The sequence below is a fragment of the Chlorocebus sabaeus genome, chromosome 22, assembly GCF_047675955.1.
Source record: "Chlorocebus sabaeus isolate Y175 chromosome 22, mChlSab1.0.hap1, whole genome shotgun sequence".
Lineage (NCBI taxonomy): Eukaryota > Metazoa > Chordata > Mammalia > Primates > Cercopithecidae > Chlorocebus > Chlorocebus sabaeus.
The window spans coordinates 92,688,659-92,712,444 of NC_132925.1; the positions used below are offsets into that span (position 1 = coordinate 92,688,659).

Below are 23,786 nucleotides of genomic sequence, written 5' to 3' on the forward strand. Positions count from 1 at the left end.
GCTACTCAGGAGGCTGAGGCAGGAGAATTGCTTGAACCCAGGAGGCGGAGGTTGCAGTGAGCTGAGATTACGCCTTTGCAATCTAGCCTAGGTGACAGTGAGACTCCGTCTCAAAAAAAAAAAAAAGTATTTGTCTGCTAAAGTCAACATCTGGGCTCTTCAAAGGCAGTTTCTATTACCTACTTTTTTTTTGTTCTGTGTATGGAAAACACTTTCATGTTTTTTGCTCATCTTGTAACTTTGTGTTACAAAGTGGGCATTTTAAATAATATATTGTAAGGCCTGGCATGGTGGCTCACGCTTGTAATCCCAGCACTTTGGGAGGCCGAGGCGGGTGGATCACGAGGTCAGGAGTTTGAGACCAGCCTGGCCAACATGGTGAAACCCTGTCTCTACTAAAAATACAAAAATTAGCCAGACGGAGGTGGGAGTTGGAGCTGATGTGAGTCAGGGAACCAAGTTCCAGCCTGTTACATGATTATGACTTGATCAAAAAAAAGAAAAATAGAAATCTTTTTTTTTGTTTCTGACAGAGGAGGCTGAGGCAGGAGAATTGCTTGAACCCGGGAGGCGGAGGTTGCAATGAGCCGAGATCGTGCCACTGCATTAAGCCTGGGTGACAGAGCAAGACTCTGTCTTGGAAAAAAAATATATTATAATAATAATAATATATTGTAGCAAGTCCATGTCATGATCTCTATTCTCACTCTCTCCCACCCACCACCCTCCCCTCTAGACTTTTGCTGTTGTTTCCTTGTTTTCTTCTGTTAACCAAAAGGAAAAAAATTAGGAAAAATTAACATAAGTACAGAGTCTGTTTGGGCCAAGTTAATGGACTACAACCCAGGAGCATAGATTCAAGTTGCCCTGAATATATGCTCTGATTAACAGCAGTTATAAGTGGGTTTTTAAAGGAATATAGAAGAGGCAATTTCTAAGTTGTTTATCAAGAATTTATGTTAGGGCCAGGCATGGTGGCTCACTTCTGTAATCTCAGCACTTTGGGAGGCCAAGGTGGACGGATCACCTGAGGTCAGGAGTTTGAGACCAGCCTGGTCAACAGAGTGAAACCCCATCTCTACCAAAAATACAAAAACCCGGGCATGGTAGCATGTGCCTGTAATCCCAGCTACTCGGGAGGCTGAGGCAGGATAATTGCTTGAACCCAGGAGGCGGAGGTTGCATTGAGCCAAAAACGCACCATGGCACTCCAACCTGGGCAACAGGATGAGACTCTTGTCTCAAAAAAAAAAAAAAAAAATTTATGTTAAAGTAACATAAGCTATTGATTGGCTATATATTGTTCTTTATATCACAAATTCCAGGAACAGGAAGATAATGGGTTAGGCTGGGCATAGTGGTTCACACCTGTATTTTCAGCACTTTGGGAGGCTAAGGCAGGCAGATTACTTGAGCCTAGGAGTTGAGACTAGCCTGGGCAACATGGGGATACCCCATCTCTACACAAAATACAAAAATTAGGGCCGGGCACGGTGGCTCACACCTGTAACTCCAGCACCTGAGGTCAGGAGTTTGAGACCAGCCTGGCCAACATGGTGAAACCCCATCTCTACCAAAAATACAAAAATTAGCCAGGTGTGGTGGCATGCACCTGTGGTCCCAGCTACTCAGGAGGCTGAGGCAGGAGAATTGCTTGAACCTAGGAGGTGGAGGCTGCAGTGAGCTGAGATGGTGTCACTACACTCCAGCCTGGGTGACAGAGTGAGACTCCATCTCAGAAAAACAAAAGGAAAATTAGCCAGGTACAGTAGTGCATGCCTGTAGTCTCAGCTACTCAGGAGGCTGAGGCAGGAGGATTGCTTGAGTCCAGAAGGTCAAGGCTACAGTGGGCTGCGACTGCACAACTGCATTCCAGTCTAGGTGACAGAGTGAGACCCTGTCAAAAGAAAAATTAAAAAAATATAATGGGTGAGGCAGTCAGGAAACTACAGGGAAGAAAAGAAATAACAGGCCAGGCGTGGTGGCTCACACCTGTAATTCCGGCACTTTGGGAGGCTGAGGCGGGAGGATCAGGAGGTCAGGAGATCAAGACCATCCTGGTCAACATGGTGAAACCCCGTCTCTACTAAAATACAAATAATTAGCCGGGTGTGGTAGTGCGCGCCTGTAGTCCCAGCTACTGAGGAGGCTGAGGCAGGGCAATTGCTTGAACCTGGGAGGTGGAGGCTGCAGTGAGCCAAGATCGTGCCACTGCACTCCAGCCTAGTGACAGAGCAAGACTCTGTCTCAAAAAAAAAAAAAAAAAAAAGAACAAAATGCCTTTAAACAATTGTCCCCAGGCATGGGTGTGGGGGTGTGTGGCTGAAGTCCCATATTCATGTCTTTTTTTGTTTTTTTTGAGACAGGATCTGTCTGTTGCCCAGGCTGGAGTGCAGTGGCGTGATGTTGGCTCATTGCAACCTTTGCCTCTCCAGCTCAAGTAATCCTCCCACCTCGGCCTCCTAAGTAGCTGGGACTACAGGTGTGTGCCACCATGACTTGCTAATTTTTTTGTGTTTTTTGTAGAGATGGAGTTTTGCCATGTTGCCCAGGCTGGTCTTGAACTCCTGAGCTCAAGTGATCTGCCCACCTCAGCATTCCAAAGTGCTAGGATTCCAGGTGTGAGCCGTGGTGCCCAGCCACTCATGTCTCTTTGTGCCTGATAAATTTTGCATATCTCATGTAGTTCAGACTGCTCTGTTGTTGTTTTTTCTCTCATTTCCCTCTTTTGATTGAAATTTTTCTCTTCTGAAAGCATTGATGTTCAACATTTTAGATGTATGCTTCTCCCACGTAGCTGGGAAGGCTCATTCCCAGGTTGTAACCTTGTTCCATGTCAGAGGAAGAGAGGAGAGGTATTATGGCTTATGAATTTAGTGAGGTCTTAAGGCTGAATTGATTGACAACAAAAAGAGACAGAGCAATGGGATCTTGGTCAGGCCATCCACTTACAAGGAAGCTGCAGAATATTGGATTCTTTCTAAACATCTAGCTATCATAATTCATTTTCTGTTGTTGACCTTAGATATCTAAAAATACAAAGCATAATCAGCTTAAGAATAAAAAATATGACGCAAATATGGACCATTATTGACACAACAATTTGAAATCCAGGTCTGAAAAGTGTTCTTATTTCTAAAGGTACCAGGCCAGGTGCAGTGGCTTATGCCTATAATGCCAGAACTTTGGGAGGCCAAGGCAGGAGGATCACTTGAGGTCAGGAGTTTGAGAACAGCCTGGGCAACATAGAAAGATCTTATCTCTATAAAGTAAAAATAGGCCAGGTGCAGTGGCTCACTCCTGTAATCCCAGAACTTTGGGAGGCCGAGGCGGGTGGATCACGAGGTCAGGAGATCAAGACCAGCCTGGCTAACACAATGAAACCCCATCTCTACTAAAAATACAAAAACAAAATTAGCCAGGCGTGGTAGCAGGCGCCTGTAGTCCCAGCTACTTAGGAGGCTGAGGCCAGAGAATGGTGTGAACTCAGGAGGCGGAGCTCGCAGTGAGCCAAGATAGCACCACTGCACTCCAGCATGGGTGACAGAGCGAGACTCTGTCTCAAAATAAATAAATAAATAAATAAATAAAAATAATAAAAAAATAAAAAATTAGCCAAGTGAAGTGGCATCCATCTGTAGTCCCAGCTACTCATAGGGCTGAGGCAGGAGGATCGCTCAAGCTCAGGAATTTAAGGCTACAGTGAGCTATAATCATGACTATGCATTCCAGCCTGGGCAACAGAGCCAGTCTCTATCTCTAAAAAAATTTTTTTAAAATAAATAAATGTAACCAAATAAATATTTTATCTGTTCCTCATCCTACTCTGAAAAATAAGGTGTTGAAGATCTCTGCTGTTGAAGATGCCCATTGAGGCAGGACTGCCTGATATGGTTCCTTCTAACATGTTGGAAAGAGTCCCCTATTTGATGTTTTTCTATTTAAAAAATCTCCAGGTTGGAGACTGTGATCTTTGATGGTCTTATATTCTGGGACCTCACTGTTAAAATAATCCTTAGGCTGGGTTTGTGGCTCGCACCTGTAATCCCAGCATTTTGGGAGACCGAGGCAGGTGGATTACCTGAGGTCAGGAGTTTGAGACCAGCCTGGCCAACATGGTGAAACTCTGTCTCTACTAAAAATACAAAAAATTAGCTGGGTGTGGTGGTGCGCACCTGTAATCCCAGCTATTCAGGAGGCTGAGGCAGGTGAATCGCTTGAACCTGGGAGGCGCAGGTTGCAGTGAGCCAAGATCACACTACTACATTCCAGCCTGGGTGACAGAGCGACACTCCATCTGGAAAAAAAAAAAAAAAAAATCCTTAATTAATCCTTAGTTTTAGTGAGAAGCTTACAAGCCCTTAGTAAAAACAAAGAATATCACCTTTAAGGAGAGCTGGTTCGTAGGCTCCTTCATCCAGGCACATGGACCTTCCCATTACCATTTCAAAGGGAGAAACAAACCTGGTATTTTCCAAACCGGGTAGAATGTAAGTCCAGCAAATGGAAGAGCCTTAAGCTAGGTAAAGTTGAAAGTTTACATAAGCTTTGCCAGTTGATTCTCTTATTATCCGATTTGTGTTTTCCACCACTCTGGAAGACTAAGGGTGATATGTATAATGGGAATGCGGATCCTATTTATTTATTTATTTGAGATGGAGTTTCACTCTTTCACCCAGGCTGGAGTGCAGTGGCACCATATCAGCTTACTGCATCCCCTGCCTTCCAGCTTCAAGTGATTCTCCTGCTTCAGCCTCCTGAGTAGCTGGGATTACAGGCACCCGCCACCATGCCTAGCTAAGTTTGGTATTTTTAGTAGAGACAGGGTTTCACCATGTTGGCCAGGCTGCTCTTGAACTCCTGACCTCGTGATCCGCCTGCCTCGGCTCCCCAGGGTGCTGGAATTACAGGCGTGAGCCACCGCGCCCAGCTGATCCATCCAATTTCAATCAGCTTTGACGGCACAAGGTAAGCTTTCTAGAAGACTTTTATAATTTCTTACAATTTTTTCCAATCTCTTTATTTCCTCAACTTTCTATATCCATTCAGTTTTTTTTCTTTTTTTTTTGAGATGGAGTTTCGCTCTTGTTGCCCAGGCTGGAGTGCAATGGCACGATCTGGGCTCACCGCAACCTCCGTCTCCCAGGTTCAAGCGATTCTCCTGCCTCAGCCTCCTGAGTAGCTGGAATTACAGGTATGCGCCACCACGCCCAGCTAATTTTGTATTTTTAGCAGAGACAGGGTTTCTCCATGTTGATCAGGCTGGTCTTGAACTCCCGAACTCAGGTGATCTGCCCGCCTTGGCCTCCCAAAGTGCTGGGATTACAAATGTAAGCCACCGCGCCCAGCTTCCATTTAGTTTTATCTATCATTCTTTCTTATCCTTTCGACTTAAAAGAATCTTTAAGAATCTCTAGACAAAAGTACTTTTCCTTTAACAAAAACTACATTCCCATGCCTTCTTTATAATCTTCTTTACCAAAGATACATTTGATTTTTTTGTTTTTTTTTTTAAAAAAGAGTCTCGCTCTGTCTCCCAGGCTGGAGTACAGTGGCACAATCTGGGCTCACTGCAAGCTCCGCCTCCCAGGTTCCCGCCATTCTCTGCCTCAGCCTCCCGAGTAGCTGGGACCACAGATGCACGCTGCCACACCCGGCTAATTTTTTGTATTTTTAGTAGAGATGGGGTTTCACCATGTTAGCCAGAATAGTCTCGAACTCCTGACCTCGTGATCTGCCCACCTCGGCCTCCCAAAGTGCTGGGATTACAGATGTGAGCCACTGCGCCCGGCCGACACATTTGATTTTTAAATGCTGTGTACACAGAATTGTTTCCCTTATATCTAGAATTTTTGTTTTTGTTTTTGAGACAGAGTCTGCTCTATCACCCAGGCTAGAGTGCAGTGGCACAATCTCTGTTCACTGCAGCCTCCACCTCCTAGGTTCAAGAGATTTTCCTGCCTCAGCCTCACAAGTAGCTGGGATTATGGGATTACAGGCACCTGCTACCACTCCCAGCTAATTTTTGTATTTTAGTAGAGACGGGGTTTCACCATGTTGGCCAGGCTGGTCTCGAACTCCTGACCTTGGGTGTTCTACGTGCCTCGGCCTCCCAAAGTGCTGGGATTACAGGCATGAGCCACCAGGCCCAGCCTAGTAGTTTTAATTATATATATTTACTATAATTTTAACTCTTAGTAACCTAATTTCTAGTGAAAAACCTAGAAAGTAATTTTGAACATTTTTTATCAGTATTTGTAGATGAAAATCACTTCATAAGTTTTTAGAAAGATGTTTCCTCCACTTTTATTAATAGATTGAAATATATTTAGCTTTGTTAAACCATATAATATACCAAAGTATATAAGCTTAAAGGACTAAGTTTAATTAATATTGATTAATATTTTATCCCAGAGCTTGGGCCACTAGCTGTAACCTGCCCTGTAGCTGGTAGCCTAGGCAAGCCACTGTGCCTGGCCTGGTTACCTTTAGAAACACCTTTTCTTTTTTTTTTTTTTTGAGACAGGGTCTCGCTCTGTCACCCAGGCTGGAGTGCAGTGGCACAGTCTCGGCTCACTGCAGCCTCTGCCTCCTGGGTTCAAGTGATTTTCCTGCCTTAGCCTCCCAAGAAGTAGCTGAGATTACAGGCATGCACTACCACACCGGGCTAATTTTTGTATTTTGAGTAGAGACAGGGTTTCACCATGTTGGCCAGGCTGGTCTTGAACTCCTGGTGTCAAGTGATCCACTCACCTCAGCCTCCCAAAATGTTGGGATTACAGGCGTGAGCCACCACGCCTGGCCAGAAACACTTTTCAGATATGGATTTCACTTTGTTTTGTTAATAATTGTCCTTATTTGCATATTGTTTTTTGAGACGGGTCTTACTTTGTTGCACAGGCTGGAGGGCACAATCTTGGTGACACAATCTTGGCTCACTGCAACCTACACCTCCCAAGCTCAAGTGATCATCTAACCTCAGCTTCCCTAATAGCTGGGGCTATAGGCGCACACCACCACACCCACCTACCATTACACCTGGCTAATTTTTAAAATTTTTTTGTAGAGACAGGGTTTCTTTATGTTGCCAAGCTGGCCTCCTGGACTCAAGTGATCTGCCCGCATTGGCCTCCCAAAGTGCTAGGATTATAGGCATGAGCCACTGGACCCAGCCTGTATTTTTTATTCTTAAGTTGATTATGCTTTGTATTTCTAGACGTCTAAAGTCAACAACAAAAAACTAAGATTAAATTGATTGATATCTCAGCATTTTAACTTAAGAAATGACTCAGACATTTTATAATTATCTATTACATAATTTAACATAACATTACTTTGAGATACACAGTTACCCTCCTCTAATGTTTTTCCCAGTCATTCTGGGTCCCAAGTACCCATGTGGCACCCAGGATGGCTATAAAGTACAACCCTTCTAGGCATGGCCAGGAAACACAGCTGGGCCAGGGAGGACATACTACGTTTGGCCCTGACCTGCCCCTGGTGGTCTAGCTGGTATGGACATACATATGTCTTCAAAGGTCTCACCATGGCCACCTGTCCAGGTCCCAAAATCTTTTTCATTTTTTTTTTTTGAGACACAGTGTCACTGTGTTGCTCAGGCTGGAGAGAAGTGGCATAATCTTGGCTCACTGCAAACTCCACCTCCCGGGTTCAAGTGATTCTTGTGCCTCAGCCTCCCAAGTAGCTGGGATCACAGGCATGTGCCACAACACCCGGCTAACTTGGTATTTTTAGTAGAGGGGGGTTTCACCATGCTGGCCAGCTGGTCTCAAACTCCTAACCTCAAGCAATCCGCCCACCTTGGCCTCCCAAAGTGCTGGGATTACAGGTGTGAACCACCACTCCCAGCCTGAATCACTCTCTTATGTGTCTCAGACTGCCTCTAACCACCAGGTAGCATTAGGGTTCTCAAGTTATCAGGGTTACCAGTCCCTTATTTATGCCTTTCTGGATAAGCAAGTGTCCCTAAAATGTTCTTTTAGTGAGGAATGCCCTGTAAGTCTGCTTTGTGTCCTGGGCAACAGTCCTGACATCTCTGCACAGTCTCTAGTCACCTAGACCAGCTGAATGGGTCAGTCAAAGTCATTGTCTCATCTCTTTAGGGTAATATAATTCACCCTCATGCACTCTTTGGTTTGGAAATAACAGGAATTGGTCACAAATGAAAAGACAAGTCTGAATTATAAGCAGTAGAAAGCAGGTGCAATTTCAAAGGTACGCTATGTAGTTTTAGGCTATAAGAAGTGAAACAACTTGTATTAGTTCTTTCTTACATTGGTATAAACAAATACCTGAGACTGGGTAATTTATAGACAAGAGGCTTAATTTGCCCATAGTTCTTCAGGCTGTACAGGAAGCATGGCAGTATCTGCTTCTGGAAGGTCTCAGGCGGCTTTTACTCATGGTGAAAGGCAAAGCAGGAGCCAGCATTTTATATGGCAGGAGCTAGACCGAGAGAGGGTGGGGAGGTGCTACACACTTTTAAACAACCAGATCTTGTGAGAACTCACAAGGGGGCATGGTGCTAAGCCATTCATGAGAAACCATCCCCATAATTTAATCACCTCCCACCAGGCCCCACTTCTAACACTGGGGATTACAATTCAACATGAGATTTAGTGGGGACACAGACCCAAATCATATCACTCCACCTTGGGCCCCTCTAAATCTCATGTCTCTCTCACATTGTAAAATACAATTATGTGTTCCCAATAGTCCCTCAGAGTCTTAACTTATTCCAGCATTAACTCAGAAGTCCAGAGACTCATCTGAGACAAGGCTAGTCCCTTCTCCCACCTCAGCCTCCCGAGTAGCTGGGACTACAGGCGTGTGCCACCATGCCTGGCTAATTTTTGTATTTTTAGTAGAGATGGGGTTTCACCATGTTGGTCAGGCTGGCCTTGAACTCCTGACCTCAGGTGATCTGCCAGCCTTGGCCTCCCAAAGTGCTGGAATTACAGATGTGAGCCTCTGCGCCCAGTGTGGTATTTTCCGTTTAATGTATTGTTAGATTTATCAGTTGTGGTGGCTCATGCCTACAGATGTGATTACAATCCTAGCCTTTTAGGAAGCCGAGGTGGGTGGATCACTTGAGCCTAGAAGTTTGATACTAGTCTGGGCAACATGGCAAAATGCCATCTCTACAAAAACAAAAACAAAAGAAAAAAACAACCATAGCTAGGCATGGTGGCTTATGCCTATAGTCCCAGCTATTCAGGAGGCAGAGGTGGGATTCCTTGAGCCTGGGAGGCGGAGATTACAGTGAGCCTGGGTGACAGACCAAGACCCTGACTCAAAAAAACAAAACAAAAACAAAACAAACAAACAAAAAAACCAAGGCTGGGTGCAGTGGCTCACGCCTATAATCCCAACACTTTGGGAGGCTGGGGTGGGTGGATTACTTGAAGTCAGAAGTTTGAGACCAGCTTGTCCGACATGGTGAAACCCCGTTTCTACTAAAAATACAAAATTAGCCAGGTGTGGTGGGGCATGCCTGTAATCCCTGCTACTCGGGAGGCTGAGGCAGGAGAATCACTTGAACCCGGGAGGCAGAGGTTGCAGTGAGCGAGACCACACCATTGCAGTCCAGCCTGGGCAACGTGAAACTCTGTCTCAAAACAAACAAACAAACACAAACAAACATAGATACATAGATAGATGTGGGGATGGGGGAGAGAGTTGGATTCAATTTGCTAAAGTTTTGATTAAACATTTTGTATCTATGTTAATGAAGGAAATTGGTATATAGTTTTTTTCTTACAGCATAAATTTTTTCTTTTTTTTTTTTGAGACAGTTTTGTCACCCAGGCTGGAGAGCCATGGAGCCATCAGCTCACTGTAACCTCAAACTCCTGGGCTCAAGGGATCCTCCTACCTTAGTCTCCCAAATTGTTGGAAAAATAGGTGTACACCGCCACACCCAGTTATTTTTTCCAAATTGGCTGTATAATTTTGCATTTCCATCGGCAATGCATGAGGGTTCCACTTGCTCCAAATCCTTGTCAATATTTAGTATTTTCAGTTTTTTTTTTGAAATGGAGTCTTGCTTTGTCACCCAGGCTTGAGTGGAGTGGCATGATCTCGGTTCACTGCAACCTGTTGTTGACCAAATACACACATTGAAAAATGTAATTCAAGAGTGTATAAGGGATCATTTCTTTTTTATAAAATTATTTACTATTTACAATTAAAAAAAATTTTTTTCAGCACTCAATGCTCCCAGTGTGGGCTTAGATGCTGAGGCTGGGATCATTTCTTGTTGGTGGTAAACTCCAGATTTTTTTGTCTGAAAATGTCTTGAATCACATAACCTGGCTGAAATCCTGGTTTTACCATTTCTTAGTCATATGACTCTAGATATGTACCATAACCTCTGGAATCATTGGTTTATTCATCTGCAAAACTGGTAATCTTGAGTACATTTATTCTCTACTGGGTAAGACAAGTTTGGGAGGGAAGACGCACGGAGAAGCTCCTGAGCAATGAGTTCTCTAGAAGAACGCCAAGATCCAAAGCAAAACAGAATAAAACATACACCATAATCACCTCTCTGAATGTTTGAAAATTGTAGGGAGGTCGGGCGCCGTGGCTCACTCCTGTAATCCTAGCACTTTGGGAGGCTGAGGAGGGTGGATCACAAGGTCAGGAGTTCAAGACCAGCCAGGCCAAGATGGTGAGACCCCGTCTCTACTAAAGACACAAAAAATTAGCTGGGTATGGTGGCACACACCTGTAATCCCAGCTACTCAGGAGGCTGAGGCAGGAGAATCACTTGAACCCTGGCAGCAGAGGTTGCAGTGAGCCGAGATCATGCCACTGCACTCCAGCCTGGGCGAGAGTGAGACTCCGTCTCAAAAAAAAAAAAAAAAAAAAAAAAAAAAGAAAATTGTAGGGAAGACAAGGTTAACATACTGGAGGAAAAAAAAAAAAAACCTAATAACAATATTCCTGTATGCTTGAGAGTTACAGTGTGTGGTTCTTTTTAATCAGTTCTTTCAAATCCAGTGAAATAGCTGCTTGTAGGAGCTTACAAAAGAGACTTTACAGAAGAGAGTGCTTGACTGGAAGTCGTCAACTTGTTAGCCAACTCCAACAATCTATTTTTAACAGAAAAATCCAATATGAACACTAAGAAAAAGGATTGGTATTCCATGGATGAGCCTGAAAAAAAAGAAAAAGGAACTGGTAAAAAGGAAAAGTATTAATCAAAAAGTAAGGTTTTCAGAAGTAACTAGTTATTCATTCAACACTTGGTACCTACAGCCTTAAACACTATAAAATATGAAAGACAGATTGCTTCTGCCTACAACAAACTTATAAAGTTGGTAAGATAGACATATTATGTAATTAAAATCTGTTAACAAAGCAATATGTAACAGAAAGCTTATCTGTATAGGAAAAACAACTACAGAATATAATAATATTATGTAGGAGGGTGCTGACTTGAAACAAATAACATGTAATAGGAATTATAGGAGGTGGAGCTCAATGTAGGTTGTCCATTGTTTTCTAGATTCCTCTTGCCTTGCGTTGGGATGTGCAGAATGAACAGGAATAAAAATAAGTTGTAATTAGGCTGGGCACAGTGACTCATGCCTGTAATCCCAGTACTTTGGGAAGCCGAGGTGGGTGGATCACAAGGTCAGGAGATCAAGACCATCCTCGCTAACAAGGTGACCCCGTCTCTACTAAATATACAAAAAATTAGCCGGGCCTGGTGGCGGGCGCCTGTGGTCTCAGCTCCTCAGGAGGCTGAGGCAGGAGAATGGCATGAATCTGGGAGGCAGAGCTTGCAATGAGCTGAGATTGCGCCACTGCCCTCCAGTGTGGGCGACAGAGCGAGACTCCATCTCAAAAAAAAAAAAAAAAAAAGTTGTAATAACAGCAGTCCCCACATTATCCACAAGGGATAGGTCCCAAGACCCCTGGTGGATGCCTGGAACCCTAAATATACTTTGTTTTTTCCTATGCATACATACTTATGATGTTTAATTTATAAATTAGGCACACTAAGAGATTAACAGTAGTTAATAGAAAAAAATTTTTATTTTTTTTGAGACGGAGTCTCGCTCTGTCGCCCAGGCTGGAGTGCAGTGGCCAGATCTCAGCTCACTGCAAGCTCCGCCTCCCGGGTTTATGCCATTCTCCTGCCTCAGCCTCCTGAGTAGCTGGGACTACAGACGCCCGCCACCTCGCCCGGTTAGTTTTTTTTTTGTATTTTTTAGTAGAGACGGGGTTTCACTGTGTTAGCCAGGATGGTCTTGATCTCCTGACCTCGTGATCTGCCCGTCTCGGCCTCCCAAAGTGCTGGGATTACAGGCTTGAGCCACCGCATCCGCCCTAATAGAACAATTTTAACAATATAGTATAACAAAACTTATGTGAATGAGTAATTTATTCTAAATTATGCTGCCTTTATTCTGTATACTGAGTAAATCTAAATCTTCAATTGTATTGAGCCTCATATATCTACCTAAATTTATAAGGTAGTCAATTTTTTGTTGTATGGCTATTAGTTTAGAGGCAGTAGGTACTTTTTCAGACATTATCTCATTTTCCGCTCCCCAAAATGCTAAGATGTTGATAGTAAATGTTTCTATGCTACAGAGGAGAAAATACATATTTATTTATTTTATTCATTTTTTTTGTTTGAGACGGAGTCTCACTCTTGTTGCCCAGGCTGGAGTGCAGTGATGCGATCTCTGTTCACTGCAACCTCCACCTCCTGGGCTCAAGCGATTCTCCCACTTCAGCCTCCCGAGTAGCTGGGATTATAGGTGTGCACCACCATGCCTAGCCAATTTTTGTATTTTTAGTAGAGATGGGGTTTCACCGTGTTGGCCAGGCTGGTCTTGAACTCCTGATCTCAAGTGATCTGCCTACCTCAGCCTCCCAAAGTGCCGGGATTACAGGCATGAGTCACTGTGCCCGACCTACATTTCTTTCTTTTTTTTTTGAGATGGAGTTTTGCTCTCGTTGCCCAGGCTGGAGTGCAGGCACGTGATCTCGGCTCACCACAACCTCTGCCCCCCAGGTTCAAGTGATTCTTCTGCCTCATCCTCCAGAGTAGCTGGGATTACAGGCATGCACCACCACGTCCAGCTAATTTTGTATTTTTAGTAGAGACAGGGTTTCTCCACGTTGGTCAGGTTGGTCTTGAACTCCTGACTTCAGGTGATTCACCTGCCTTGGCCTCTCAAAGTGCTGGGATTACAGGCATGAACCACCACACCCGGCCTACATTTCTTCTTTCTACTACCCCTTACCAGGTACCCGGAGCCCACCTGTGGAGAGTGATTGACCTTTGGCCTTCTGTCTTCCCTAAGGCAAGAGATGATTTTGTTTCAGGGTCACTACTGGCAACCCTGAGATCCCCTGGGATGGGGTTGGTCTTGACCCACAGGAGACAGTAAAGTAGCGGAAAGTAAAAAGGGTTTTTTTTTTTTTTTTTTTTGAGATGGAGTTTCGCTCTTGTTGCCCAGGCTGGTGTGCAATGGCATGATCTCAGCTCACTGCAACCTCTGCGTCCCAGGTTCAAGTGATTCTCCTGTCTCAGCCTCCCTAGTAGCTGGGATTACAGACATGCGCCGCCACGCCCGGCTAATTTTTATATTTTTAGTAGAGATGGGGTTTCTCCATGTTGGTCAGGCTGGTCTTGAACTCCCGGCCTCAGGTGATCTGCCTGCCTCGGCCTCCCAAAGTGATGGGATTACAGGCCTGATCCACCACGTCCGGCTGAAATTATAAAGGCTTTTACGATTTTAGCACTCTGGGAGTGAACGCCTCGTATATTTCATGCTAGGGCTTTTTAGACATTTTTCCTTTAAACATGTGCAGAAAGTAGGGGACAGTCAGTATTTAATAACACTAAAAACCAAATTATTCCACAGCTTTGATCAGGAGGCCAGCCCCAAGTATGTGCTCCAAGCATGCATTCTCTTTGACTTAAAAATATGAGTCCAAATAACTCTGAGAGCAATTATAGATGAAGGCACTGCCTGTAAAAACCCAGTTCATTTGTTTCTGTTTGGGGCTTAGAATTCTCACTGATTCCCATGGCTTGACAAGCTTATTGCATTGGGTTCTGACCAAACCAATGCTATCATGAGACCAGGCATTCCAGTGCCCAGCTGTACCTCCTGCAAGAGAATTGCTTACTTTCTTATTAAGGAAATACGAAACCTGCACCTGACTGCTTTTTTCTCATTCACCTCAGCTTAGGTCCTTACCACCTCACACTTACATTGTTTCAACCACCTCCATCTAAAATTGCCCTATCCTGCCTGTCCAAGGTCAAGTGACTCCCAACTGCCTCTGTGGCATCTAAGGCACAGGGCCTCAATCTATTCTTTCAAAGCCCAAAAGATAACACTTACTGGGCACTTAATGAGAGGCACTGTGCAAGCATGTTCACAACATTCTCTGCGCAGTGGCTAATACCCCATTTCCAGGTGAGGCACGGGAAGCATAAGAAGCAATCATCCCAATATCACAAGGCTAGAAAGTGCCTAGTACACAATGCCAGGTAGAGCTAGCTCTTAACCTCTGCACTATCATGGCTAAAGAACGCTGACGTGTACTGAAAGTTTAATGCTTTAACAAACAGCTTATTTAATCCTCACAATAGTGAGAAGACCAGTTGGCAGCAATATTCTCATTTAAAAATGAGAAAAACCACAGGGAAATTAGTAACAATAATGGTGTGTAAAGAAATGGCCTTGGGAGATTCGAACCTAGGGAGTCAGATGGACCCTGGACCTCCATGCTAACCCTAAAGGTACCAGGAAAAAAAAAAAAAAGCCAAAATAATTCCTAAGTGAAAAACAATGATTATAAAACACTAAAAGACACTAGCCTACATACATACAAAGGCTATTTTAAAAAGTTAGCCACTGAAGAATGTTTATTCTCTCATATCACATTTAAGATTTTTGTTGTTGTTTTCTTTTTTTGAGATGGAGTCTCGCTATATTGCCCAGGCTAGAGTGCAGTGGCGTGATCTAGGCTCACTACAACCTCTGCCTCCCGGGTTCAAGCGATTCTTCTGCCTCAGCCTCCCGAGTAGCTAGGATTACAGGCACGCCACCACACCCAGCTAATTTATTTTTTATTTTCACTCACTTATTTTTTTGAGATGGAGTCTTGCTCTGTCGCCAGGCTGGAGTACAGTGGCACAATCTGGGCTCACTGCAACTTTCGCCTCCTGGGTTCAAGCGAGTCTCCTATCTCAGCCTCCCGAGTAGCTGGGATTACAGGCGTGCGCCACTACGCCCAGCTAATTTTTGTATTTTTAGTACAAATGGGGTTTCGCCATGTTGGCCAGTCTGGTCTCGAACTCCTGACCTCAGGTGATCCGCCCGCCTCAGCCTCCCAAAGTGCTGGGATTACAGGCGTGAACCACCGCGCCTGGCCCACATTTCAGTTTTTAACCACTGTTTCTCAACTGGAAGAGACATCCTTTTCTTTCCTTAACCAATTGCTGGTAAAATCCGATTCAAAATTCTAGTGGAAAAACAACAGCAACAACAACACAAAAAGAGCTAACCCCTATGAACCCCCAATGTCAAAATGATCTATCACAAAAAACTCTTCAGCGTCTAGAAAGTTTAGCTATTGGATTTACGCGTTCCTATCCCTCCTTCCAAAAATAACAACTCGTAACTCTTTCAAGTTATTCTACTTAATCTCATCTTATCATTTCTGGAGGAAAGTGATTAATACACCTTTTTCATGACACTGCCTCTAAGGCCCCAAGAACCAAACAAGAGACCGGAGCTGCCGCCTTAGAGACTTCGGGTGGGGGCAGAACGCCGCGCCGAGGTGGAGGTAGGAGCCCCGAGGGCACAGCGGCCAGGAGGGCGGAGGAGGCTGCCGGAAGCTCGGCCTCCGAGCAATCCCCCGCCTCGCTGCGCTTTCATGCTTGCTAAGGGGTCGAGATGAAGAGGCAAGGGGGAGAGAGAGGGGCGAGTGGGACGAGGGGCCGGGAGCAGCCGCGTCCACTTTACCTCAGAGCCCAGAGACCTGGGGGGGGGGGGCCCTCGGCGCTGCCGCGGACTCCGGGGCTCCCGGCAGGCAGGTCCTACAGGGCCGTGGAGCAAGAAGGCTGATGTCTCGGCTGTCTCGGGGAGTTCTCCCGACGTCGCCTGCTGTTTGTCAGTCGCCAGCTGTAACACGGTAGCGGGCCGGGTCACGCTGCTCCCGGCCGCCAGGCGGGTTGAGGGAGGGGTCGCGGTGCCACCTCTCTAGGTCCGGTCTGGCCCACATCACCGGAGCCAGGGGTTTATTGTTCCGGAGAGCCACAGGCACTGTCGACCTGGGCCCGCCGGGCAGTGTTCCGCTCCGCCCGTCCCGGCCTGGGGTCAAGCCAGCAGCTGCAGGCACGCCGACTGGCGGCGTATTGGGGGCCCGTGTGTGTCTCTTTAAGGGGCCGGGCCTGCGAGGCTGAGGGGCGGGTGGGGTGTGCGTCGCTCCCGGTGTGAGGGTGAGAGGGAGAGAGCGGCTGGCGGGCGTCCGAGGGAGGGAGGGAGCGACGAGCGAGGTAGCGACGCGGGCCGCCCCTGCCGCCGCCGCCGCCGCCGCGGTCGGACCTGCGGCCTCCTCCCCTCCCCTCCCCCGCGTCGCCCTGCCGCGGGGAGGGGGCTCTCGTCGCCGCCTCCAGCCGCTCCGGATGAAGCAGCTGCAGCCGCAGCCGCCTCCGAAGATGGGGGATTTCTATGACCCGGAGCACCCGACCCCTGAGTAAGTATCAGCTCCGCGGCCCCCTGCTGCTGTCGGTCGCCTCAGCCCCAGCCGAGGGCGGTGCGTCCTGACGGGTGGCGGCGCGGGCCGGCGCGAGGAGTAACGGGCCCGCGGTGGCTTCGCGCGGTCGGTGTCGGGAGCAGGCCCGCGCCGCCACTTCGAGCTGCCTGGCTGGGGCCGCTGCAGGCCCGCGGTTGGGCCCGGCGTTGGCGCCGCTGCTCGCGTCGCGGCGGCGGTTGGGCCGGGCCGGTGGGGGAGGGGCGGCCACGGTCCCTACGGCTGCCGCCGTGTCCGCACCGACCCAGCCAGCCCGGGGCTCGGCAGTCCTGGCGGGCTCCTCGCGGTTCGTCCGGGCCCCGCTGCTAGCCAAGGGGCATAGTCGGAGGAGCTGCCGGTGCCTGGCCCGGCAAGAGGGCGCCGGCGAGGGTAGGCCGCGAATCCCCGGGCTCGGGTGGAAGCTCGACCCGTCGCCCGACCTCCCCGCGACGGCAGCGGCTCGGACCGGAAGGGCCTAGCGCGGGTTGCCTGGCCCCCGAGCCGTGGAGGGGCCCGCGCTGCACTCCTGATTTTGATTTTTTCCTCCTGGGAACTCGATCCTGGCCTCGCAGTGCTTCCGGCTTCACATTCTGCACCTTTGGCACTTGGGTTTTGTAATGGCGAGGTTTGTGTGGTCCCGTTGTTGAGGTGACACCGGGTTTGTTTTTCCGCCTGAAAATGAAAGCCACCTGAGGGGCATACATTTTCTTGCAGATTGTGAGATTTTCACACTTTCGGACACGATTTTCTTGGTAACCGGAACCTCTTACCCTAAACGGATGACTTTCTATTTCTTGTGAAGACTTGGTTAAAAACTAAGAATCGTTTGAGGATTCTCTGAAGAACACAGTGTTCTGGAAAACCGAAACACAGTTTTGCCCAATAGTAATTTTTCAGTCTAGGACACCTTTACATTTCTCTTGAGGTCTGAATCTGCTGCTGTATCTGCTACCTCAGAAAGCCTGAAGTCACTTCTTTCCCTGAACCCTCACGAGACCATTGTTTTGAAAAGCCATTCTTGAAACTCCATTTGCTGGTGTTAGACCTAGGAATATAGTATTCATTTCAAACTTATGGGTTGATAGGGGTTTCACATGAAACTGTCAAACTTTTATGACCAGGATGATTCCAAGAGCTTTGCTGTTTTGACACATTTTACCTTAGGTTGGCTGTGGCTCGTTTTTGAATCCCTTGCCACATCTCACGTTGGTCCAGAAATGTCTGGATCTTAATTGATAGTTCTTAGTTTTGATTGCAACACAACGGATTCTGTTGAGGTGTTGGTCATTTCTGCACAACAAGATAAATCATTATTTTGCTTTTCCAAAAACTCAACTGTTACTTGCAATAGTAAGTTAACATGACTTTTTCCTTTCATGGGTTCTTGGCCGTTGGTTAACACTACCTTAATTAGATTGGTCTTTTTGTTTTGCTACTGGCAGGATCAGTTAGGTAAGATTGTTTTGATTTACTGCACAATCAGTCCAATTACAAAGCTCACGTTATAGGTTTTTAGTTTAAAAAACCTCAAAAAAAATTTTGTATCAACGATTCAATAAATGCTTATTTAGCACTTGCTCTGTACAAAGTAACATGCTAACCTTTGAATAGGCTAAGTGCCTGCTTTTACTTCCTTTTACCAGGTTGTTTGGTGAAGTCCAGAAGCTTTAAGGATCACATCCTTACACTTCTTGGGGAAAAATTTTTCATAATATGTGGGAAAATTGACTCAGAAGTGCATCTTTGGTAGACACGAGTGGGGAAGGAATCAAGAATGTTTTATGGTTTTACATGTTTTGGAGTTTTTATTGCTTTAATGTAGTAGAAATGCACTGCTTTGGATTTTTAACAGTGATTATATGTTTTTAAATTCTTGTGTATTTTTTCCTTTTTTTTTTTTTTTTTTTTTTTTTTAGAGGCAGGGTCCCACTCTGTCACCCAGGCTGGAGTGCAGTGGTATCTTCATAGCTCATTGCATCCTTAAACCTCTGGGCATAAGCAGTCCTCCTGCCTCAGCCTCCTGGGTTGGGACTATAGGCATGTGTCACCGCACCCGGCTAATTGAAAAAAAAAAAAAAATTACGTTACTCAGACTGGTTTTGAATCCCTGGCCACAAGTGAGCCTCCTGCCTTGGCCTCCCAAAGTGCTGGGACTGCAGGCATGAGCCATTGTGCCAGGCCTCTTCTTGTGTATTAACCTGTATGGAGTAAAGAATTGTAACATGTTTTTGTTGTTGTTTTGTTGTGTTTTTCCTTTTTTCATAATACTATAAAGACTGGAGGGGATCATGGTAGGTATCCTGAGCAATATCACCTGTTTGGCGTATGAAAAAAATGAAGCCTAGAGAAGTGAAGTGACAGCAAACCCTTGAGATAGTAAGCTAGTTAGTGTTTATAATGCTAGAGGAGAGAGAAAGGCAGTATAGGATTTTAAAAACCTGGATTTCAGAGTCAGACCTGGATCTGAACACTATTTTAACCTTGGACAGATGACTTCATCTCTCCGAACTTGGGTTTTTTTCATCTTTTATATAGGTATCATAATGGTTAACAACTTACTAGGGCTTTTTGGGAGGATTGAATGAGATAATGCATGAAGAGCACTTGGCGCAGAATGTGGCACGTGTAAGTGCTTCTAGCTGGGGTCATCAGGGAAAAGTTAAAAGATAGGATTTAAGTTGAGGATGAAAAGATTAGGTGGGCAACATGGCTCGGGGGAGGAATGGCCAAGTGCCCTTTTTAGACTTTGGATGGTTTGAAATGGTACTTAGACATATGAAGAAACTGAGGCAAAAATGTAATTTCAGTTTGACTGAAGTAACAGCATCTGATGTTCTGGGTTTGTCTTGTACCCATGCTTTTAATCAGACACAGCTGCAAGATGGCTTTTTTTTTTTTTCAGCGCATATAGGACATTGTGTTTCAGGTGAAAATGGCTGTAATCACTTGAGTATCTGTGCAGTAGGTGTCCATTATGGGGCAGGCCCGGGGACAGGTGTTGAGGACACAGCAAAGTAGATCCAGTTAGTCTTTAAGGAACTCTTTTAATGAGGGAGATAGGCAAGTACCTTACAGTGATAGAGGTGCAGTTGTTTGAACATATGCATGTCTGTTGTATGCCAAACGTAGGCACACTAGGGGTAATTGGTGTACAAAACAAAATTTTGCCCTTGTGGAGTTTATAGCCTAATGGGGGTGATGATAAATGATACAGAATGTTCTGGCCAAGTGGAGTGACTTGCATCGGTAGTCCCAGCACTTTTGGAGGCCGAGGTGGGTGGATCACCTGAGGTCAATAGTTGGAGACCAGCCTGGCCAAGATGGTGAAACCTCGTCTCTACTAAAAATACAAATTAAAAAAAAAAAAAATTAGTCGGGTATGGTGGCAGGCACCTGTAATTCCAGCTGCTTGGGAGGCTGAGGCAGGAGAATCGCTTGAACCTGGGAGGTGGAGGTTGCAGTGAGCTGAGACTGTGCCACTGCACTCCAGCCTGGGGGACAGAAAGAGGTTCCATCTCAAAAAATAATAATAATAATAAAATTGAATAATATAGAATGTTCAAAGGTAAGTGCTTTGGAAAGTAGAAGAGTAAGGGGGATTCAGAATTGTTGAGGAAGAGGTTGCAATTTAAAGTGAGGTATACTGGGTGAGTATCCTTGAGGGAGTGATATTTAGGCAAAGATTTAAAGGAGAAGTAGCCATGTTAATAATGGGTGAAGGCCTTTCAATAAGAGGGAATAGTGAGTTTCAAGGTGTTGAGGCAGACCTGTGAGTTTTGCCCATTATGGCTAGATTGGAATGAGCAAGAAAGTGTGATAGTAAATTGGGTTAGGGTGAGATGGGGTTTAGCTTTTTTTTTTTTTTTTTTTTGAAATGGAGTCTCACTGTCCCCCAGGCTGGAGTGCAGTGGCATGATCTTGGCTCACTGCAGTCTCTGCCTCCTGGATTTAAGTGATTCTTCTGCCTCAGACTCCTGAGTAGCTGGGATTATAGGCGCCTGCCACTGCACCCGGCTAATTTTTGTGTTTTTAGTAGAGATGGGGTTTCACTTTCTTGGCCACGCTGGTCTTGAACTCCTGACCTTGTGATTCACCTGCCTTGGCCTCCCAAAGGGCTGGGATTACAGGTGTGAGCTACTGCTCTCGGCCAGGATTTAGCTTTTATACAGTCTTGTAGAGCCATTCTAAGGACTTTGCCAGGAGTTTTGAACAGAAGAGTGACATAGTCTGCTTTCAATTTCAAATGATCATTTGAATTGCAAAGGGAACAACAGTGGTAAGCCTGGAGACTAGTAAGGAAGCTAGTAATCCAGAAAAGAGATGCCGGTACCAAGATGGTAACATAAGAGTAGTGAGAAATGGATGGATACTGGATATATTTTGAAGATGGAACTAATATGATTTGTTGGTGTGATATGTGAGAGAGGAACCAAGGATGATTCCAGGGTTTCTGGTCTCAGCAGTTAGAAAGTTGCTGTCAACAAACACAGTGATGACTAAAAGAAGCAAGTTTGAGGACTAGATTAGGAGGAGTTCAATTTTAGGCATGGTAAGTTTGACATTGCCTGTTAGACATTTGAATTGAGTTGATAACCAAGTCTGAAATTCAGGGGAAAGGTCTGAAATGGAGATAAATTTTGTTGTCACCAGTTTAGGTAGTATTCAAGTCATGAAGCTGGATGAGATTACCAGGGAATTCTTGGTAGATAGAAGGGCCAAAGATTGGTCTTTTTATTTTTGTTTTTTTAAAGATGGAATCTTACTATTTTCCCTGGGCTGGTCTTCAGCTCCTGGGCTCAAGCAGTTCTCCCGCTTCAGCCTCCTGAGTAGCTGGGACTATAGATGTGTACCACCACACTTGGATTGATTGGTTTTTTAAATGCCTGTGTTAAGAGAGGACTGTTTTAGTGTGGAGTTTAAGGTTTTAACATGGATGGAATCTATGAACTTGGGAAAATTACATCTTCAGTAACCTCTGACTAGAAGTTAGCATTTCTTTCAATTACTAATGTGAATAACAAACTGCAGTGGTATTAATTGTGATTTGTGTATAAGTCAGATATTTTTATAATAAAATATGCAGTCGATTCTTGATCAACACAAGAGTTAGAGGTACCAGTCCCAATCTGCAACACAGTAAAAAATGTGCATATAACTTTTGTCTGCCTCAAAACTTAACTGCTACTAGGATTCTGTTGACTTTACTGAGAACATAGTCTACTAACACATATTTTATTGTATGTTGTGTGTATTATATACTGTATTCTTACAAGAAAGTAAGGTAGAGAAAAAATGTTAAGAAAATCATAAGGAAGTGAAAATATATTACTCATTAAGTGGAAGTGGATCATCATAAAGGTCTTCATCCTTGTAGTCTTCACATTGAATAGGCTGAGGAGGAAGAAGAGGAGGGGGTTTTAATCTTGCTGTCTTGGGTGACAGAGGTGGAGGAGGTAGAACTGGAGGCAGGCACAAGGTGTGTAACTTTTATTGAAAAAAATCTGTGTATAAGTGGACCTACGCAGTTCCAGCCCATGTTATTCAAAGGCAAACTGTATTGTGGTTTTTGTAGAATCTTGAAATATGTTTATCATTATGTCGAAATCCACTAGATTGAGAAGCACATACTAAACAATATGACACATTGGTTTTTTTCCCTCAATGTAATTGGCTTCCTTTGCAATCATATGTACTTTATCTTATGCATTAAAAAATATTAGACTGAGAAGGAATCCACAAGCTTCACTAGATTTCCTAAATGGTACAGGGCACAAAAAAAGTTAAATCCCTGGGCTCTGGAGACAGAACTCCTGGTTTAGAATCTCATCTCTTTTACTTAATTGCTCTGTGAACCTAGGCAAGTTTCTTAATTACTCCTTACCTATAAAGTGGGGATCATGGTAGTATCATCTGCAGAGGGTTTTATGAGAATTTAAGAATTAGGACAGTGTTCGTTTCTTTCTTTTTTTTTTTTTTTTAATTTGAGACGGAGTTTTGCTATTGTTGCCCAGGCTGGGGTGCAATGGCACAATCTGGGCTCACCACAACCTCTGCCTCCTGGATTCAAGCAGTTCTCTTGCCTCAGCCTCCCGAGTAGCTGGGATTACAGGCATGTGCTACCATGTGTGTCTAATTTTGTATTTTTAGTAGAGACGGGGTTTCTCCATATGGGTCAGGCTGGTCTCGAACTCCTGACTTAAGGTGATCCACCCGCCTCGGCCTCCCAAAGTGCTGGGATTACAGGCGTGAGCCACCACGCCCCCGGCCAGTTCTTTTATTGTTAGTATTGAATGGAATGAGTCGGCTAGAAAGAACGGTACTTATAAGGCACCATGATACGAAAGTATGGCGAATTTGGTCAAAAGAAAGTTTAACTGGGAAAGAATATTTCAGCATGTTCAAATGATATATAAAGCAGTCAGGATTCTCTATTAATTTTTTATTTTTTAGGGACTTGTTCTGTTGTCCAGGTTAGAGTGCAGTGACAAGAAGATTGTAGCTCACTGTAACTGAACTCCTGGGCTCAAGTGATTCTCCCACATATCTAGGACTGCAAATGCGCACCGCCACTCCTGGCTAATTTTTTTATTTTGAGACAGGATTTTGCTTTTGCCCAGGCTGGAGTGCAGTGGCACGATGATGGCTCACTGCAGCTTCAACTTCCCAGGCTCAGGTGATTTTCTCACTTCAGCCTTCTGAGTAGCAGGGACTATGGGCACATACCACCATGCCCAGCTTATTTTGTTTGTAGAGAGGGGGTTTCACCATGTTGCCCAAGCTGGTCTCAAACTCCTGAGCTCAAGTGATCTGCCTGCTTCGGCTTCCCAAAAGTGCTGGGATTATAGTCGTGAGCCACTGCACTTGGCCCTGGCTAATTTTTTATTTTTTGTAGAGACAGGGTTTTGCTGTGTTGCCCAGGCTGGTCTCAAACTCCTGACCTCAGCCTCCCAAAGTGCTGGAATTACAGGTGTGAGCCACCGTGCCTAGCAAGT

At 45.2% G+C, this 23,786-nt stretch overlaps 1 protein-coding gene and 1 long non-coding RNA gene across 5 annotated transcripts in view; one reads left to right on the top strand and one right to left on the bottom strand.

Moving 5' to 3' along the window:
* Window positions 1–762: 762 nt before the first annotated feature.
* Window positions 763–16,518, bottom strand: LOC119625899 (uncharacterized). Its single transcript, XR_005242113.2, has 3 exons — window positions 16,026–16,518; window positions 4,176–11,181; window positions 763–1,897 (listed from the first exon to the last, which is right to left on the bottom strand). It is a non-coding gene; the product is annotated as an uncharacterized lncRNA (long non-coding RNA).
* Window positions 16,519–16,657: 139 nt separating this feature from the next.
* Window positions 16,658–23,786, top strand: part of SETD2 (SET domain containing 2, histone lysine methyltransferase) — a 149,764-nt gene continuing 142,635 nt past the window's right edge. For all 4 annotated transcript variants that reach the window (XR_012090645.1, XM_007984044.3, XM_073010265.1 and 1 more), the window contains exon 1: window positions 16,658–16,758. Coding sequence is in view for 3 of the 4 variants with exons in the window: in XM_007984044.3 (XP_007982235.3) it covers window positions 16,688–16,758 (71 nt within the window). In the remaining variant the exon portion in view is untranslated. The remainder of the gene's footprint in view (window positions 16,759–23,786) is intronic.